The 20,551-nt window shown below is 39.2% G+C and overlaps 1 protein-coding gene across 1 annotated transcript; it reads left to right on the forward strand.

The window, feature by feature from the left end:
• Positions 1-1,239: 1,239 nt before the first annotated feature.
• Positions 1,240-20,291, forward strand: trpa1b (transient receptor potential cation channel, subfamily A, member 1b). The gene is made up of 28 exons (XM_055037255.1): positions 1,240-1,343; positions 1,562-1,664; positions 3,302-3,464; positions 3,695-3,870; positions 4,757-4,864; positions 5,006-5,114; positions 5,560-5,705; positions 6,342-6,478; positions 7,239-7,287; positions 8,552-8,651; positions 8,749-8,849; positions 12,535-12,710; positions 13,881-14,045; positions 14,203-14,317; positions 14,490-14,656; positions 14,776-14,866; positions 14,970-15,029; positions 15,118-15,207; positions 15,699-15,769; positions 15,887-16,043; positions 16,127-16,216; positions 16,411-16,580; positions 16,670-16,799; positions 16,941-17,123; positions 18,070-18,138; positions 18,521-18,622; positions 18,696-18,814; positions 19,499-20,291. Exons 2-28 carry the CDS (start codon positions 1,569-1,571, stop codon positions 19,710-19,712), a joined length of 3,354 nt encoding a protein of 1,117 aa, XP_054893230.1. The 5' UTR covers positions 1,240-1,343; positions 1,562-1,568; the 3' UTR covers positions 19,713-20,291.
• Positions 20,292-20,551: the final 260 nt, after the last annotated feature.

A 20,551-nucleotide genomic window follows, 5' to 3' on the forward strand; every position in this document is an offset into this window, starting at 1 on the left:
TATATTTGATTTGTAATTCATTCTTACATATTCATTAAAAAAGGTCTAAATAGAAAATGCCGAATGAACATCTAAAGAAAAAAAAGAAAGAATTAACTGAAAATAATAATAAATTGTTTAAGAAAATCTCAAAAGTAGCTTTATTCCAATGCATATGGATCAGCAAACTTAGCTTTGTAAGGCTATTAGTTCTTAATGACATAACATGATACTTTACACAGAAATCTTTGCTTTAGTGAAGCAGCCACATTTCCAGTTTGTTTTCTTGTTTTACTTTATAAATTGCTTTAATGCATTTCCTTGAAGGCACTTGGCGCCTTCAAGCAAATGTGTGACAGGCTCAGTTGCCTGAACCCAAAGACACACAGTTACCGCAGCTGCTAGGAAACGATGCGCGTGATCACATTTCCCGGTCTCTTTATCAAATTTACAATATTAGAGAAAATCAAATTGTACAGTAGGTTTTGTTGATTATTACAGAGTTGCCTCTGCAGCAGAGGATGTGCTAGAAAACATAGTTTGATAGGAGAATCAGCTAGAGTTGTGGTAATGTGTAAGTGCAATGTTAAATCACATTTAATCCAATGCTAAAATAGTTCCAAAATCCCTGTTTAGGATGTTCTGACAATAAATAAGCAAGTCGGTTACCGCTACAGAAAACCATTTTAATAGACATTATCATTTCTGTTAATGCATGCACAGCACTTTTACTTTGGGTGTTTCTCATCGTTGGACCAGAACAACATTTTATTAGAATGCAGGGACTCCCAAAGAGAAGTGATTAAAACTGATGGCTTTGGTGACCACAGCCCGCTGAGCCTACAGTTCACCATCAAACTTTAATCTAAACTGACTCATTCTGTCAACCTTAACAGAAAAGTCCTTGTTAGAGTCAATGTTCAGGCCCACTGGTCCATGTTAGATTGCCTAAATGTTTGCTGTGAACTGTCACTGACTGTGCAGAAATGTGGTTTTTAATCAGCTGGACAGCAGAAACAAAAAAAACATTTCCACAATGTAACTTTTCAACCAGATGAAGAAGAAACTCTAGCAGCCATGTTGTCGCATGAAACGGCAGCAGTATCTGAAAGCAAAGCATCTGCAGTATATCAAGAGGATTCTTCTGAAATTTTACATTGCAAAAAGTAATTTATGATTTGACTGATGGACTTTATGCAACATGTTATAAGGTTTCTTTAAATCTTGCTCTCCCAGAATCACTCTGTAGGCCACCTGGGACGGACCCAAACACGCTGCAAACAAGCTGTGAAGGACATTGTTGTTTTCTACAACTGAAGGGCTTCAGCCTCCAAAATACTCTGTGGATCTGAATGCCTTTCTAGGTAAAGACAAAGTCATACATTTCCCCTTTTGGCAACACAAGTGGTTGGCTAAATACAGGATAAAGACAAAATCTTTGTTCGTTGCCATGTTTAGCAAGGTTTTTGCATCTTCTCATAATACTTCATCGAGCGACTATATTGACTTGGTTTTGTGTTTTATGCAAATGTTGCAAATATAATGTCTTTGCTCTCTTCATTGACAATACACGTGTCCTCAGCTAAGTGATGAACTTCAGCAGAGATGTGGCACGTCAGACCAGTTGTTATACATACGTCATAGAGGATGAAGATTCAGCCATGGCAAGTCTAAATGCAGTTGAGGTGAGGATAGTTTTCTTTTTTAAATGAAAACTATCTGTACATTGAAACATGAGTCGCAATTAAGGCATCAGACTTTACTTAAATTTTTGCTCCTCAGACTCAAGACTTGACTCATCCTAAAGGTCTGATGCTCAGTATTATTGACACAGTAGATGTTTCTCAAACCTACATTTTGATTTAACATAAAAATAATGGCAAACACTTTTATGCATAAATCTATTAACAATATAATGAATGTCAATGCTTGGTTACAAGACTTTAAGAGGTTTAAAGCCGACTCTCTTCTCATTTATCATACATTTTGGTTATTACGTGGGTCCATAAAGGTCATTTTATGCAGTCATAAAATCAGAAAAAAAACACTGTAACATCTTATCATCCCATTCATCTTCATTTATTAATTCAAAAAACACAAGATAATCATATTCTATGATTTATTGACTACAAAAATAAGTTGTTGAAATAAAGCCTTGTCCTTTTGCTATTCCCTGACACTTATTTCTCTTTATTTTCCCTCAGTGAATAGATTATAAATCTGTTACATTTTTCCAATTGGCAAAAATCTTCTCTCACAGAGAACTAAGCAAACAAATGGTTTGATTTATCTGCCGTAAAAAGCCCTAGTTGCATGACTCATCTTGTTGACTCGCAGCTATTATTTAGATTGCTGTGATTAAATGTGGACTTAAATAATTAATTAGTGCTGAATTTCTTTTCAGCTTGAACAAAAAGTTTTTTTCTTGTTTGTCAGTGTTACAGACTTTTGATGTATTTTGTGAGTGTTTCACTTCTCAGATCCATTAAAGCACAACATTGTGGTTCTTCATGAAAGCTCTTATTTGTGCAATTAGAAACGACTGAAAATACGGGAAATAAGAACTGCAAACCAGTATTGCCATTTCTTGAAACACCAATACTGTGGTTGCAGAAAATGCCCAATTAATATTTGTTGTCCTTTTAATTATTTATTTGAAGATTTTTGTTTTCTTTTTTGTGCAAAAGTTGATTCATAATTCATCCATTGACAATTATGCAGTATTTTTTTTTCTATTCCATGCAGGGCCACAAATATATATTCTGGCTCAAGTCAAAGTTGCTCAGATTTGTTTACAGCCATCACCAAGCTTGCGGCTTGAGGAATGCTTTCAAACATTCTTCTTGACCAAATCGCTCATTATGCTCATTATGCTTGTCTCATAATGTCAGCAGAATTATTAAAAGTGAGTTTGAAACACTTCCATCCACAGCTATAATACTGGCATAACAGACTACAGTTAGTTCCATTTTTTACTGTTTAAATTATAGAGAAACCTTGAGGTTTTTGAAGACACTAGCCATTTTCTCTTGTCAATCAATTTCAGCTAATTTATTGCTTTGTTTACATTTCAAACCCTAAGCGAGCAGAGCATTGAAATTGCTAAATTTCCCAAGAAAACAAGCAATGAATAGAATAGAATGTTTTCAAAAACAAACAGCTTCTTTTCTCCATTAACCTACATATTTAGCCCAAAAAGTCAGCTTTTAGAAATTAAAGTCTAGACTAATCATAAAAAAAGCACCCGATATACAAACTAAGTGCCCCAGTGTGGAAGAGTATCATGATCATGTTATATATTGCAATCAATATTTCTGTGCAGTTGGCAGAGAAGGGGGACCTGACGCTTCTGGAGAACCTGGTGAGGAAGAGCCCAGAGGTTCTCGGTGAGAAAGATGAATGCGGAGCCAGTGCCCTCCATCATGCTGCTGCAGGGGGCCACGTCTCCCTCATTCAATTTATCACCTCTATCATAGATCCACAAGGTAAGCATGATTCAGTTGTATAGTGTGCTGCTGTGCAGTGTGCAGTTGTATAGTGTCCTCAATAGGAATTATCATAATCCTGACTTTGGGTGCTTCGAGTAGATGTTTTTTTTTTTTTTTTTTTTTTCTACTGTTGGTAATATGGCGCATGATAAAAAAAAAAAATCTGGATTTATAAACATTTGGATAAATGTTTGTGTTTTCACTTGTGTTTGCATGTGATGTCACAGAGCTGAACAGCTGTGATGACCAGGGCAATGTCCCTCTGCACTGGGCCGTAGAGAGGAACAAAGCAGAGAGCTGCCGGGCCCTTATGGACCTGGGAGCAAACCCCAACATCCTCAACAATGCTCTCCTCTCCCCCCTGCACCTGGCGGTCAGCCTCGGACACAACAACCTGTTGGGGGTGAGAAGGCTGAGAGTGCACAGTTAATGTCGCAGACTAATTTTTTGTTATTTTACATTCTTGACATTACTTACTTTACAGTTCACACATATTTTATTTTTAGTGGTTGTGAAATCAAAACCTTCGTTTTTAACTTTTATGTCGCCTTTCAGCTATTCAACAAGTTTTAGAATCTTTTTCTTTTTACATATATATCCAAACTTCGTACACAATTGTGATGAGGAGTTTAGTGGTAGAATTAGGGCTTTAAAATGTAAACAAGTGGATCTCACTTTCTGATCAGTAGAGCCCAGAAAACAGCTGGTTTTACATTTAAGAATTTTATTCCGGTGCTATTTGAGTAGTTGATGCTCTAAAATAAACATGAGCCATTTTTTAAAGATTTTTATTTAAAATTTTTTTATAAAAAATAAGTTTTGTGCTTTCTACTTACTTACTGTTTGATAAAGTATAAGTACTTTCTACATATACATTGCTTTGCTACCACATAATATCGCCGTAAAACTAATGAAGGTCTATGGTTAAAATGTGATGGACTATGAAGAAATTTAAGAGGTATGATGCATCATATCGCCAAATTGCAATCACTTTCTCGGGTTCTAAACTTAGCAATGTAACATTTTACTTATTTAAGTCAAAATAAAAGAGTACCTTTATTAACATATATCACATTTTCTCATACATTTCAAAAAGCCCAGCTATGTTTTTCTATCTATATATTCCAATAAGAAATATGCAGGTGTTGGACAATGCAGTCTTTGGCTCTTCTCCATAACCTGACACAGCATAGTGCAGAATGAAGGACATAGGTATATAGGTAGGACACAAAATAATATCAAAGATTGCATGACACTGTTTATTTTTTTTAAATCCCTGCCCCTTTTAGGTGCTTTTGTCCTACAGTGTAACAAACTGCAACTTACAAGGAGACCTTGGTAACACCCCACTGATACTGGCCTGCTCTCTCAACAACTGTGAAGCTTTGAATATACTGGTATGTTCTGTTTTCCATACCATGTCAACAGTATAGCATGTTAACATGCTACAGTACTGCAACAGAACTGTGCCTTACTGGAACACCACGACACATTTGTCTCCAACAAAACATGGTCTCTTTTTGTCCTTCTTTTAAAAGCTGAAGCACGGGGCCATGCTGTGCACCCAGAACAAGCTTGGCCATTTCGCCATGCATGCTGCTGCCTTCGCGGGAGCAAAGAAAGCCATGGAAGTCATTCTGAAGGCTGGTACGAGAATTAAATAGCACATGTCGACAAAATCCAGAAGTGCTGACAGTAATGAATGTTTCTTGCAAGGCCAAATGGCAAATGAGGTTGATAGATAACAAGAGTTCACCTTGCCACGAGAGCCTCCAGAGACATTTTCAGGAAAAACGCTTTGTATATTCAGTGCCTTGTGGGGAGATTGTTTGCCAAAATGTGAGTTTGTTGGAGGAAGTTTACTTCCAGTAGAAAATATTTATGAGGCTTCTAATAGTTTTTGTATCAACAGTCTGGATTGTTGGGATTATAACAGACAATTCATTTGGATGAACAAAATTGCTCACATAAAAACTAACATAACAACAAAACAAAGTCAAAGAACAGACAAGCTGAAAGGGAATTGCCAGTATGTTTGCAGTATGCCCTCAATGCTCAGTACAAAGCAACTCCTGATTTAATTCATTGGCAGGAGAAGAACATGGCCACAATGCAGTATCCCACATCAACTACCTAGACAAATCCAAGAGCAGCCCTCTCCATCTGGCTGTGCGTGGAGGGAATTTCGATACCATCCGTCTCTGCATTGCCACTGGGGCTAAAATAGACCAGCAACAGGTATGTAACCAACAGGTATGTTCTTTAGGCATTCTTTCTGCACAGAGAAAGAAAGTTAGACTTTCCATAAGCGTGCAAACTATCAATCAAAACACAGATGTTCATTTGCTTGTCACCACAGTTTTTCATAAGGATGACATTTTCATAAACACATCACAAATGGTCGAATTCATCTCCCATCTGTCAATTGCATGCTTTGTTCGATTTGCATTTGTTGTGCTTAGTTTTTTAATCTACAGCCAATTTGCCTACACCCGTACATTATTTTACTGGCAATTATGCTAGGACAAGTCATTCTCATCCCTCTCATCCAGGAGTGCTTGTTATGACTAGTTCAGGTTTAGTTCCCAGAGCCACGGCAGGGATGTTGGGTATAGTAACAGTTTCACTTGGCTAAATTTATACAAATTACCTCCACTTGCACCATGGAGCTGAGTTGGGCAATCACCACCCCCTCTTCTGTCAGTCCTAGTTATCTCATGAAAGGCTTGGACTAAAGTCAGCCAGTATGTGTTGGACATACATTAAGGAGGTATAAAGTATGTGCAAGAAATGTTTGACTTCTCATTCCCGCACGTCTCACATTAAAGCATTGTTCATTCCTGATTCTGCTTACTGTGATATTTTGTGGTTTAGAATGATCGTTGCACGCCTCTTCATCTGGCCTGCACTCAGGGTGCGATAGAGGTAGTGAAACTGATGCTGTCCACTGTGGACCAAGTGGAAGATGTTATCAACCTGACTGATGGGGCTTGCCAGACCCCTCTGCATAGGTGGGTGTTCTCCTGTCATCCCAGCCAGAATTAATGTCAACAGTTCACCTTCACTGTGGTCTCTTCAGATACTTGATCTATTTCACCAGAGTGTTATTTGTTAATTGGACCTGAGGAAAAAGTTGATGACATTGAACACGTGGGCTTCTCACAGTAGTGGAAACTACAACGTAAACCACCTATAATTTTGTTATTTTTTGTGTTGTGATGTATTCAGTTTTTTTTAATAACATTTGGCTTCATCTCTGTTGAATAAGATAAATTAAAACCTGAAGACCAGATTCTTTAGATTTTAAAACTAAGAAAGTAATTTTATATTCAACCATATAATCTATTTGTTTGTCTGCCAGTTTGTATGTCAAAGGTCTTCATTGTAGGTTTGATGCCTAATCTGTTACCTGACTGCAACAGCAATGTTCCCTGCTGTCCTCAGATTCAGGGTTTATAGAAGTGGGGATTAACAAGTATTTTTCCATCAGTCACACAGTTGTAATAAAAATAAAAAAAATCATCGACTTTCTGCACATGCAGAATCCATCCAAACTGCAAGGAATTTGTGATTGATGTGCATCATCTGAGGGAACAACTGCAATCTGGGAGCTAAAAGGCGAAATGACAAAGGAAAATCTAGTTATGTCACACTCTGACGAAACAGAATTAGAGTTAGATCACTCTTATTCAACACTTGACACCACGTCTGAGGTTGCCAGCTCATGCAGCTGTGTTTGTTGGTTTACAGCAACTGTGTTTGCTTTTCCAGGGCTACAATATTTGACCATGTGGAGCTGGCGGAGCACCTAATTTCTTTGGTAAATAAAGCACTACACAACACTTATGGACACATTCTGCCTCAGACGAGGAATCATGTGATTCTCTTTGTAAGCTGTTGCTGCACTGTGACTTTTAATTTGGTGTCATTGCTGAGAATAGTCCAGCCAAATTATAAATAAATTATTTAATCAATTTAATAATTTACTTTGTGTGCTTCCCCATGTTTTTTATTGAGCAATTATGTTCACTCTAAAGTCACTACGGGGCTGAGTTCAAGGTGCTGCTGAGCAATACTTACCCACCATCTGTTGCACATATACACTAATTCATTTGAAGTTAATTGCTAGGAGAGAGGAAACAGTGGAGTTTATTAACATAAGCTCATTTTGTCATAAAACAAAACGAACAGGATATCAACCTGAGCTCATTCAGCTCCAAAAATATACATTTCATAGATGTAGCCAAAATGAGACAAAGTCAATCTCTGCTTGGTAGCTCAGATATTAAAGTGCAAAATTATTGGATAAAACTGATTGTAATTGTTTGCCACATTTTAAAACTAACGACACAATGAATACACCTTTTTCTCTATGAAACACAACAGTGGCAGCATCATCTAAGGTGCACTGCCTCCTAATGTGTGTGTGCATGTGTGATTTGAAATACTTTATTCTTTTGCAATTGTTTATGATTTCTTCTTATTCGTGCAATATCAGGTTTTCTGTTCTTTTTTTTAACAATATGTTTAATGTAGTCTGGAGGCAAAGTTAATCCAGCCGTTTCTGAACTATAACTCCATCTACATATTTAAGCCAAACCCCTTTTATGTGATCAGCTGACCTTTCCACACTGTATCTTAATATGCTGTTAATGTCCCTTCACACTACAGCAAAGGGGAAAGATTTCAGCAAATAAGGCTGCATGTTTTTGGAAAAATACAAGCCTTCCTCAAGATCTTGAGAAAACATTGCACTGTGGGAGTTGATTTGTTTGTAATCTAATCCTTCCTCTTGTGTTTCCATGAAACAAAAGATTTTTGGAAAGAGAGGGCCTGCTGAATGCAACTCTGCCCTTGTGCATCTGAAGCAGAGTAAACATTTCTAGAACTCATTCAAATGAGCTGCAGGAATAGATACAGTTACAAATGATTAATTTTTAGAAGGCAGAAAAGTTACAACTATAATGTTTGATTTTATACATACTGTATTCATTCACATCCATGTTTCTTGTGAAAGGTCTTCAAAAATAATTGCAGTGAAAATGAGTCAGAAACGTTAATTCTTTTGTTTTCTTACTTCCTAGGGTTCTGACCTGAACAGCACTGACTGTAAAGGAAACACTCCTTTGTTGTTGGCAACCAGCTGTGGAGCATGGAAAACTGTAGCTCTGCTGCTGTCCAAAGGTAAAATAAAATGCTGCTCGCATCTACCAGAAGCACTTAAGATTTCCGACAATGTTGACTTGAAATAGGTTTTAAGTATCTGCTCATATCTTTTAAGGGGCCAACGTGAATGTGAAAGACAAATGTGGCTGTAACTTTCTTCACCTGGCCATCCTGCAGCCTAAGGGTCTGAAAAACCTCCCAGAAGAAGTGCTACAGGTATCCAAAAATTGTTGCTCCAAAAATAACACAGTGTTGGAAGACATCATTTTTATATATATATATATATATATATATATATATATAAAAAATTCCCTTCTCACCCACCGCGGGTGGTTCTTATCCTCTGAGCTCGGGTCCTCTACCAGAGGCCTGGGAGCTTGAGGGTTCTGCGCAGTATCTTGGCTGTGCCAAGGACTGCACATTTCTGGACTGAGATGTCTGATGTTGTTCCTGGGATCTGTTGTAGCCACTGCTCCAGTTTGGGGGTTACTGCCCCGAGGGCCCCAATGACCACAGGCACCACTGTGGTCTTCACCTTCCAGGCCCTCTCCAGTTCCTCCCTGAGGCCCTGGTATTTCTCCAGTTTCTCCTTTTTCCTGATGTTGCAGTCACTGTTGCTACATCTACCACAACGGCTTTCCTCTGTTGTCTCTGTTTCCTCTGTTGTTTATCCACTACGACAATGTCTGGTTGGTTCACCATTACCATTCTGTCTGTCTGGATCTGGAAGTCCCACAGGATCTTAGCTCTGGCATTCTCCACCACCTTTGGGGGTGTTTCCCACTTTGATCTCGGGGTTTCCAGTCCATATTCTGCACAGATGTTTCTGTACACTATGCCTGCCACTTGGTTATGTCGCTCCATGTACGCTTTCCCTGCCAGTATCTTGCACCCTGCTGTGATGTGCTGGACTGTCTCAGGGGCCTCTTTGCACAACCTACACCTTGGGTCTTGTCTGGTGTGGTAGATCTGGGCCTCTATTGCTCTGGTGTTTAGGGCCTGTTCCTGGGTGGCCAGGATGAGGGCCTCTGTGCTGTCCTTGAGTCCAGCTTTTTCCAGCCATTGGTAGGATTTACTGATATCAGCCACTTGGGTTATTTGCTGGTGGTACATCCCATGTAGGGGCTTGTCCTCCCATGATGGTATCTCTGGCACCTCAACCTCCGTTCCCTGTTGTCTGAGACATTCACTGAGCACATTGTCTGTTGAGGCTTTGTCCCTGATGTATTTATGGATCTTAGTTGTTTCGTCCTGGACAGTGGTTCTCACACTCACTAGTCCTCTGCCTCTGTCCTTGCGGCTCGTGTACAGTCTCAGGGTGCTGGATTTGGGATGGAACCCTCAATGCATGGTTAGTAGCTTTCTAGTCTTAGTATCTGTGGCTTTTATCTCCTCCTTTGGCCAGCTAATTATTCCAGCAGGGTATCTGATTACTGGCAGGGCATAGCTGTTTATCGCACGGATTTTGTTCTTGCCATTGAGCTGGCTTCTCAGGACTTGCCTTATTCGTTGGAGGTATTTAGCTGTGGCTCCTTTCCTTGTGGCCTCATCGAGGTTGCCATTTGCTTGTGGTATACCTAGGTACTTGTAACTGTCCTCTATGTCTGCTATTGTTCCTTGTGGGAGTGAGACTCCTTCTGTGTGGATCACCTTCCCCCTCTTTGTGATCAGCCGACCACACTTCTCTAGTCCGAATGACATTCCAATGTCAGTGCTGTAGATCCTGGTGGTGTGGATCAGTGAGTCGATGTCTCGCTCACTCTTGGCATACAGCTTGATGTCATCCATGTAGAGGAGGTGACTGATGTTGGCCCCATTTTTGAGTCGGTATCCGTAGCCAGTCTTGTTGATAATTTGGCTGAGGGGGTTCAGGCCTATGCAGAACAGTAGCGGGGACAGAGCATCTCCTTGGTATATGCCACATTTGATGGACACTTGTGCAAGTGGTTTGCAGTTGGCTTCAAGGGTGGTTTTCCACAGCTTCATCGAGTTTGCAATGAAGGCTCTCAGAATCCTGTTGATGTTATACATCTCTAGGCATTCAATGATCCAAGTATGCGGCATTGAGTCATAGGCTTTCTTGTAATCGATCCAAGCCATGCACAGGTTGGTGTGTCGGGTTTTGCAGTCTCGGGCAACTGTGCGGTCTACGAGGAGTTGGTGTTTGGCTCCTCTGGTATTTACACCGATACCCTTCTGTGCCGTGCTCATGTGTTTATCCATGTGTTTGCTTATCTTGGCCGCTATGACGCCTGACATGAGCTTCCAGGTTGTGGAGAGGCAGGTTATTGGTCGGTAGTTGGGTGGGACTGGACCCTTTGATGGATCCTTCTGGATTAGGATTGTCCGCCCTTCAGTTAACCATTCAGGGTGAGTCCCACTTTGTAGCAGCTGGTTCATTTGGGCTGCCAGTCGCTCATGGAGAGCAGTGAGTTTCTTTAGCCAGTAGGCATGGATCATGTCAGGCCCTGGTGCTGTCCAGTTTTTCATACCTGAGACTCTTTCTTGAACATCTGTCACAGTGATGGTTACCGGGGCTTGCTCAGGGAGGTTGCTGTGGTCCTCTCGTAGAGAGATCAGCCACTGTGCATTGCTGTTGTGGGACCCCTCCCTTTCCCATATGCCTTTCCAGTATTGTTCAGTCTCCAGCCTTGGTGGGTCTGCTCTGTTGTTATTGAGAGTACACCTTAGCTGGTTGAATGGAGAAGAGCCAGTTAATCCTTCTGGATTCATTCTCCCTTGTGTATCTCTTTAGGCGGCTGGCCAAGGCTTGGAGCCTCTGTTTGGCAGTTTCAAGTGCTTCAGGTATGGGCATCTGCCTGTACTTTCTGGGTACTGGTCTTTTTTTCATTGTACCCTTGTGGAGCTCTGACAGTTGGCTCACTTCCCTCCTTGTTACCTTGATTTTGCTCTTGTAGCCAAGTATCTCAAGGATCACTGATGCTGAGTTGTAGATCAGCTCATTGGTTTCTGTTATGGTGTTGGTAGGGATCGTTCTCAATGCTGCATTCACATTCTCAATGAGACTTTCTGATGGTACTTCACTCAGCCGTTGTAATTGGCGTAGTTGTCATTCGGGTCATGATTCTCTCTCTCAGGTCAGCAGCTGTCTCGTTCAGCTCTGTTTCGCTCATTGGGGCCGTGTATCCCCTCACTGGGTGGGGACTTGTAGTTAAGTCCCCACAGTTCTGACATCCGGGTTCCTCCCTTTTGCCGTAGCATTTGTGTTGTATCTCGTCAATCTCAAGTTGTGATAGCAGTTGCCGTTTGCGGATGTTGGAACACTGAGCTACTAGTTGTTTAGCGCTTAGTGTTGACTGGGGATGCCGAAGTAACCATTCCTTCCCCAGTCTTTGCATGTAACCCCTCTGACTAGGGTTACTTGAGTAGTAGCATTCCAACAGATCCACATTTTCATCTCTCGCCCATTTCCGTCTTGTTCCATCACCATTTCCGTCTTGTTCCATTTGTCATCAAGGTGCTCTGGTTCCCCAACACCTGACGCAGACCTTGTTTGGCCGGGCGACGTCTGAGCCGGCATGTTACGCAACTTAGTATCTCTCATGGTATGAGGTAGGCAGTAGCTTGAAGGGTCTTGCCTAAGGACCCAGACTGGATTCGAACCCTGCCCTCTCGGGTGATATACTGATGCCTTATGTATTGAGCAATCCAGTCAGCGCTATATATATATATATATATATATATATATATATATATATATATATATATATATATAATATATATATATATATATATATATATATATAAAATTCAGGAAATATTCTGAAATGCTGCAGCCAATTTCAGCACAATCTTTGTTTCTTTCATTACCGTTACCGACATACTATTTGAATAGGACTTTATTGTTATTAGTTCAACATGTCTGTAATGTCTCTGACAGCATAACAGCGTGAAGGCTTTGTTGAACTGCGAAGATAATGAGGGCTGCACGCCACTGCACTATGCCTGCAGACTGGGTATCCACGACTCGGTGAAGAACATGCTGGGCCTCTCAGGGCAAGTTGGCCTTGCATGCAAGTCCAAAGACAAGAAGTCTGCCCTTCACTTTGCTGCACAGTAAGAAAACCACTGACTTAACTGGCATTTACTGCTATTTGTTCTTTGAAAATTTAAGATCCATCCAACTATGATTTTAAGTGATAAATGGTGGAACAAAGAAAAATGTACCTATAGTGATAAAACAGAGATTTTTACTAGGTCTCTACAATTAAACAAAAAATAGACACGTAATAAATTAATGTTTCAACTCAACTAAAAATGTCAGATGTTTTAATCCAGTGAGTTATTTTTTTAAATCATAACCTTTTTGCAAAGATTAATTGCAGCGACACACGATGATTCTTCACAAACCTGAAGGTGCTGTCACAAGAACAGAATTCAATTACCCAGAAATGAGAATAAATGCAATAAATATTGTGAAAGAACGAACATAAGGCATTTATTCGCATTGATTTTTCAATCACTCACACCTACTTAATTAGAACTCAGGGGCAAAAGAAAACTACGTTATGATGTCATCCTATAAATCTTTGTGAAATCCCATTTTTAAACCCTGCTCTATTTATTGTGCTGACGCAAAGTCCTGCTGACCTTCTTAAAAATTTCAGAAGCACAGAAGAATATTTATCAACAACACAGTAGAGCAATTTCAGAGCTTAAGGATGGTTGGCTCCAACTTTCACTATAGTATTTTGATTACTGGTTGAAGTCTTGTTTGAAGAATGTCAGGGTGCCTTGGGGATAATTAAAATCATATCCATATGATTGTCTCACTTCATCACATAAACATGTTAGGTACAACATGTTTAAACTTCTTCTTTTACTTGACACTAATGGGTAGAAAATGAGTGCAGTTTTAGTCAACTTAAATCATTCAACTTCCTTTTTTTGCATTTTTATTTGGCACTTTGAATTGGTACTGTCTGTGTAGGATGGAATATTCAGTCAGGGCTATTTTGGTTTTAAAAGGTGTATGTACTCATCTGTGAAGGTAGTTACATAGAGAAGTTTGAAAAAAAAAAATTTTTGGAACATATTAACAAATTATTCTTTGTAAATTTTCATCCAAGTTCAAATCTTTTGTTGATCCTCCTAAATCGGCATGAGCTTTGTTCATATGAGATGTTTTACTCTCCACTGTGCTTTACGTCAAAATGCCCGTCATGTTACAGCATATTAGTGTTTCTGCAGCAAAATGCCTCCCTTCCTCCTCCTCATTTCTTTAAGATATGGGCGCATCAACACCTGCCACAGGTTGCTAGAGTCCATCACCGACTCTCGTCTGCTAAACGAAGGTGATGAGCGAGGCCTGACGCCGCTCCATTTGGCTTCGAAGGGTGGGCATACCAAGGTGGTTCAGCTGCTGCTGCGCAAAGGAGCTCTCTTTCACAGGTAGACCCAAATGCTGGATTGTTGCATTTACGGACAGCATGCACAGCATTTGCAAAACTAAAAACATGCGATGGTGTTCATACTGATATTTTAAGCCAATACAAAATGTTGGCAAGTAAATTTATGGCATACAAATGTATAAACATTTGTTTTTCAGTGATTACAAAGGCTGGAGTTGTCTACACCATGCGGCCTCTGAAGGATACACACAAACTATGGATATATTGCTCTCTGCAAATCCCAAGTTATTGGATAAAACTGATGAGGATGGGGTATAAATTATGATTTCTGTGTAGAATGAACTTCAATTTTTACATAAACGAGTGCTATTTTTTTTCTTTTTTAGAAAGAAATCTGCCTTTTCTTTGATAACAGTTTTACCAGGCTGTAAAGTTAGCTGTGTAATCAAGCATGTAATCATTTGTTGTCACTTTGACATGCCAGAACACTGCACTCCATATCGCTGCAAGATCTGGACATGTGGCTGCAGTCAGAATGATGCTGGTCAGAGGGGCTGAGATTGTTTTGAACAAGAATGACACTTCCTTTCTTCATGAAGCGCTGCAGAACGGGAGAAAAGAAGTGGTCAATGCTGTAATTGACAGCGAAAGGCAAGTCATCAGAAATAAAAAGGCTTGATCTTAAAGAAATAGGTACTGTTGTTCAAATTTGTGATCTTATGTTTTAAATATAGAAACAATAAGACTCAAATAAGCTCTCACTCTTGCAGGATTGAGGAGGCTTTGAGACTGTTTGTTCCCGGTTCCCCCCAACGATGCCCCATTCTTGACATGATTGAATTTCTGCCTGAGAGCTGCAAGGTTTTACAAAAAATAATACTTTTATTATGAACCTCTGAACCCATTTGTCATAAATCATTTCTTTATGCCATTTTCTGTTATGTATCTTGATTCATTCCTACAGCATCTGCTTGACCGCTGTGTGAGGGAGTCTGACGATGATCACAACAGCCCTGACTACCATGTAATTTATCTGCAAAATGCACTATGAATACATCTGGCCGAACATCATCATTGAAAAAGTAAAAAAAGGTTTTCTGTATGTGGTGTAGATTGAGTATGATTTCAGATGGCTGCAGGCTCCCATTTCGCAGAAGTTGCTTGAGCAGGGCTATGCTCCCCAGCCACTAGCCGCAGTCAATGTAAGTTTCCTCGTCTCAAGTCTAACTTTTGTGTGGTCAAACACAAGTGTTTCACATGTTTATCCACTCACTCCTAAAAGCACATCTGATCATCTATCTTAGTAGATCTGCTGTGGGCTTTTGAGGCCACTCAAAGATTACGGACACTTGACAAAAGCATGGGCGTGGATTTTATATTAATTTGGAGGGTCTTAGTGATCTATTTGAAATCATTACTTATGCAGTTAGAATTGTGATACAATTTTAAAGAAACAATAGCAACCCTTCATAAGCAATTTGGGTACATATGTGTGGACAGGTAAAAATCTAGACTACTGTAAAACCTCCACACCAGGTTCTTGGTCTTAATCTTTTTTGTCACATGTTGTATTGTCATTTTGCTGCTGAAGAAGAATGGTTAAATAAATGTAACCTGACCACAGCTGTACTTACTGAGAATAGTAATTTCAATCTTTTCTATGTTAACAAACTTTTTGTCACAATTTTTGCAGGCAATGGTGCAATATAATCGGATTGAGCTCCTCAACCACCCAGTCTGCAAAAAGTATCTTGGAATGAAATGGTGTGTATCAACAATTTTACTCCCATAGCGTCTGAACTTTATTTTGTTTCTCAAAATCTAAGTAGTAATTTTGTTCTATTTAATTTCAAAATATTGTTTTGTCTTCCCTCTCCACAGGGTTGCCTATGGGAGCAAAGCTCATGTGCTCAACATGTTTCTGTACCTGTTAGGGCTCTTGCCCTTAACAAACCTGATAGTGACCCTTCGGCCCTCTGTAAACACCACAGAGACAGGCCAACTCGACATCATCATGGTTCCCACTTCATTCACAGAGGTATCGTGTAGCATAAGCTAAGATATTCAAATAATAAGTGTGTAATGACTGAACTATTTGTTTCAATCTGTTTTTTCTCCTAGCAAAGTGTGTTCTTGTCCTTCTGCATGGTGATGGTCGTGATCACTAACATCTATTCTATTGCAAAAGAAGTGGTACAGATATCACAGCAGGTTGGAATTACACTGTTATTCAAATATCATTAAACTATTGAAGAAAATTAATCCATGCATATATTTCTCTACTAACCCTAGCTAGTTTTGATAGATGAATGTGAACTAAAACAGTAAATATCACCTTTACTGCTGTGCATGTTTCTAACACAAAAAAAAAACTTTATTTGCCATAATTCATTGCTACTCCAAAGCGCTGGAGTTACATCAGGGACGGTTCGAACCAGATTGACTGGATGTCGGCCGTCTGCTCTCTTTTGTTCGTCATTCCCCTCATGGTCAACGCAGAAGGTTCTTGGCACTGGCAAGCAGGCGCAATGGCCGTTTTAAACTCCTGGATCGGGTTTCTCCTTTATCTCCAGAGGCATGTTGACTCCAACTGTAACATTGCACTTATTTTACCATCATGTGTTTCTAGTGTTGTTGAAGTTGTACAATTTTTCCATGTTTCAGGTTTGAGGGTGTTGGTATTTATGTTGTGATGTTTGGGGAGATCATGAGGACATTGCTCCGTATTGTGATGCTGTTTGTGTATCTAATGTTGGCGTTCAGTTTGGCATTTCATGCACTGATGCTCAACCAGGTAAGTGAGAACACAAACAAACCTTAGCAAGCACATATATATTTTTATATATAGTACGTATTCTGTGCGTGTTATGACATAATTTTTTGGTTTATGTGTTATGAGCTACATATATGCATTGTCACTTTGCTTTGTCAACAGAAAGAGTTTAACAGTGTGCCACTCTCTGTGATTCAAACTTTTGTGATGATGGTCGGAGAGTTGAACTACCAGAACAACTTCCTGGATGCTTATTTGAACAATGAGCTTCCATTTGGTTTCTTGACGTATGCCATTTTTGTGCACTTTGTTCTGCTCATGCCAATCCTCTTGGTGAACCTGATGGTAAGCGTACCAGCATTTTTTATTTATTTATTATTTTTTTTATTATTGCAGTTTGGAAATGTTAGTCATTTCATATGCCCAAAATGTGTTTCAAAACAGCAGCTATCAAACTCTTAGGATTTAAGATGTAAATCCAACAATTTGAATACATTCTATGTGCATTTTATTCTATATTTATTGGGTGAAATTTTATAGGTTTAAGAGCTTTGAGACAACTGAATACCTTTGTTAAATTGTAAACAGTTCTCAATATGTGCATACGTAAGTAACATAAAATATTATTGAAGTAACAATATCATGTTTAAATTTAACTAGTCTTTTTAGAAGTGTAGCCTGGTAGCAAGTTTGACTTGTAGTGCTTCGAAAATTGCTTAAACAAGGTAGACAACTTGAAAAATAACTGGTGGTTAAGAAGCTCAGTTTTCCTTCAGTATTTGCATGTACAGTTAGACTTTTGTTCCAACACACGGACGTTATGAAACACAATTCTTACGAGTCTCTAGCTTTAACTAAGTTGATATATTCATTCATAAGGTAACTAATATACAGACATCATCCATACTGATTTCTGCTACTTTAAAAGAGTTCTGACTTTAACAATAGTTCATAGTTTTAGAATTTAACCATAGCTGAAAATCTCTTTGGAAGTGAATATAGTTTATTGAAATTGCAATAATTTCATCATCTAATATTTGATGCCTTCCAAAAAATAAAAATAAATAAATAAAAATCCTGGTTTTTTGCACCATCTGTCCTTACTAAGCCCATTAAGAGTAACATAAGCAGCTAAACAGTTATCTGTTCAATATCAGTCTTTAGTTTTTCTGTTTTGGATGGATGGATATTTTTTTGCATACAAATAAGCAACAAAATAATTTGAGATTGTTCACAATACATTATACATTTCTACACTGTTTGATGAGCCACTGATGGCTTTGCCTTGCAGATTGGTTTAGCAGTCGGAGACATTGCTGAAGTTCAGAGAAATGCTTCCCTGAAGCGAATAGCGATGCAGGTAAGTTAGGAGATGGTCTTCCTGACGATCTTTTATGTGCTGCAGCTTTTACAACTTACTCTGATTTTGGACTGTCATGACAGTGCATTAAGGCCACCAGAATTGTAAATCAAGTGCACAGTTGATGTAACGACGTATTGTTGTTGAGGCCTTTTTTATTGAGCTTGGGATCAAGTCCAAGTAACATTATAAGAAGCAGGAGATGATGAATTGTATGCAAACTACAAAGTAAACTATTAATATCCTGCTGTACCATGCCCGAAACAAACTCAGCGATTAGGCAGTGCTATAAAACAATGAGTGTGGCAGATGTGTCTCAGAATGATTAACTATGTTTGTTTGGTTTTCTAATGTGGAGTTTATGTTTCCCCTCTGATCTAAGATTGATCTCCACACATCCCTCGAAGACAAGCTACCTTACTGGATTATGAAGCGAGTGGACAAACCCTCAGTCACCATCTACCCCAATCGCAAATGCTCCAAGGTATGCTCTGTGCCTACGCTTGTCATAAATCATGTCAGTTTCCTCTTTTGTAAATATTCACTCTGTCTCACAGCACTTCCTAAAACAAATCATCTCTGGTGAGGACGAAAGAAGTGAAGTCTGGACTCGTCTGCAGTCCAAATCACAGAGCTGCACACTTGTGGAGAATGAGCTCAAAAAGCAGAAGGCCAGGTAAGACACCTACCAGTAGCTGACCACAAGCCATTAATTTCTTTAATTGCCTAAAAGCTTAAAACCATGGATTACTTCAAAGTGGGGATGTCAAAGAAAGCTTGAAATAATCACCATAAATACAGTAATCCATTCCAAAATACAATATAGTACTGAAAGGTGGTAATGTAATGAGGCACAACAAACTTAATTTTTTATGTCTGAGCGTCCCCTACTGGTGAATAATTGTAGCATTTGATGTAAAATCCCACTTAGTGCCTTGTGAAAGTATTCACATCCTTTGAGGTTTTCCACATTTCCCCTAACTTTTGTTGTTTTTTCATGGAATTATTTTATTATTTTATTTTTTTTACAAAATCCCAAAGTAATACAGAGGTTTATAGTTCAGGAAAAAAATATGCCTGTGCTTTTTTTCTTTTATTATGAAATGTATTGCATTTAAGCCTGATCATTCTTTATACATCCTCCTTTTGCCACACCTACAAGTCTTTTTTAGTTATGTTTCTATAAAACTTGCATTATTCAATACTGAAATTTTGCCACATTCTTATTCTCAAAATACCTCAATCTCAGTCAGATTAGATGGAGACACATTTTTAAGCCTCACCACACAGATCCTCATCTGCCACACAGTTGTTGCAATTGACAATTCTTTGTTTTCATTTGCTTCGTTATTTTTGGCAGGATGAAAGAAATGTCAGGCATGTTGGAGAAGCAGCACTGCCTCCTAAAGCTCATCATCCAGAAGATGGAAATCTCCTCTGAGGCCGAGGAGTCCGATGGTCCTGTGACAATCAAAGGCAGCATGTGGCCCAGCTTGGGTCATGGCAAAGCAAGAGTCCGCAGCACGTCACGCTGGGTGCCACTAATTAAGGCCATCGAGGCCAAATGCAAATAGGAGAGACCTACACAGCATGAACTTTTCTGATTTGCACAGTGAATTTCCATTAGTATATAGGTGTAGTTGACATTTTAACATGTAAAACTATGTGTGTGACTGTAATTGCTTATATCAAGATCAAGTCCTCAATTACAATATTTGCTTTCTGAAAGGAAAGAAGAAAGAAAATATTGGATAAGTCAGGATGGAAATGATTGTAATCTTGTGTCGTTTATTGTTGCTTGTTTTTCTTGCAGTTGCTGTCTATGTAATGCTTTAATGCAGCGGTTCCCAAATCCAGTTCTCAAGTATCCCTACCCTGCATGTTTTAGATGTTTCTCTGTTCTAGCACAGCTGATTCAAATGACTGCATGACCTCTTGGCTGCCACTAATTGTTGCAGAAGTCTGTTAAATCAGCCACTGATTAAAGTCAGGTGTTTGGAAGTAAGAACACGTAAAACATGCAGGGCAAGGGCACTTGAGGAGCAGGTTTGGAAACCACTGCTTTATATGCCTTATCTACTCTTATCTACTCTGCGTGTCACAAAAAAAAAAAAATTATTAATTTCTTTCACACTCCAAAATAAAGCATAACATCACCCTGTATAACATGACTGCAAATTATTCTAAAAGTTTTTATCTAGCACACATGACACTGCATAAACAGTGTGAGGAATGAATACAGACATCAGACATCTGACTTTTTTTTGTTGTTGTTGTTTTTTTTTTTTTTTTTTTTGTCCTGAGTGCAGTGCTGCAAACTGCTTTGGTGACAATCATGGGAACCACAAGACACAAACAGAGTTCAGGCTCTGACATCATGAGCCTGCACCTGTCCCTCCGCTTCTCGAAGTGG

The sequence above is a fragment of the Poeciliopsis prolifica genome, unplaced genomic scaffold (assembly GCF_027474105.1).
Source record: "Poeciliopsis prolifica strain line A6 unplaced genomic scaffold, Auburn_PproV2 SCAFFOLD012, whole genome shotgun sequence".
Lineage (NCBI taxonomy): Eukaryota > Metazoa > Chordata > Actinopteri > Cyprinodontiformes > Poeciliidae > Poeciliopsis > Poeciliopsis prolifica.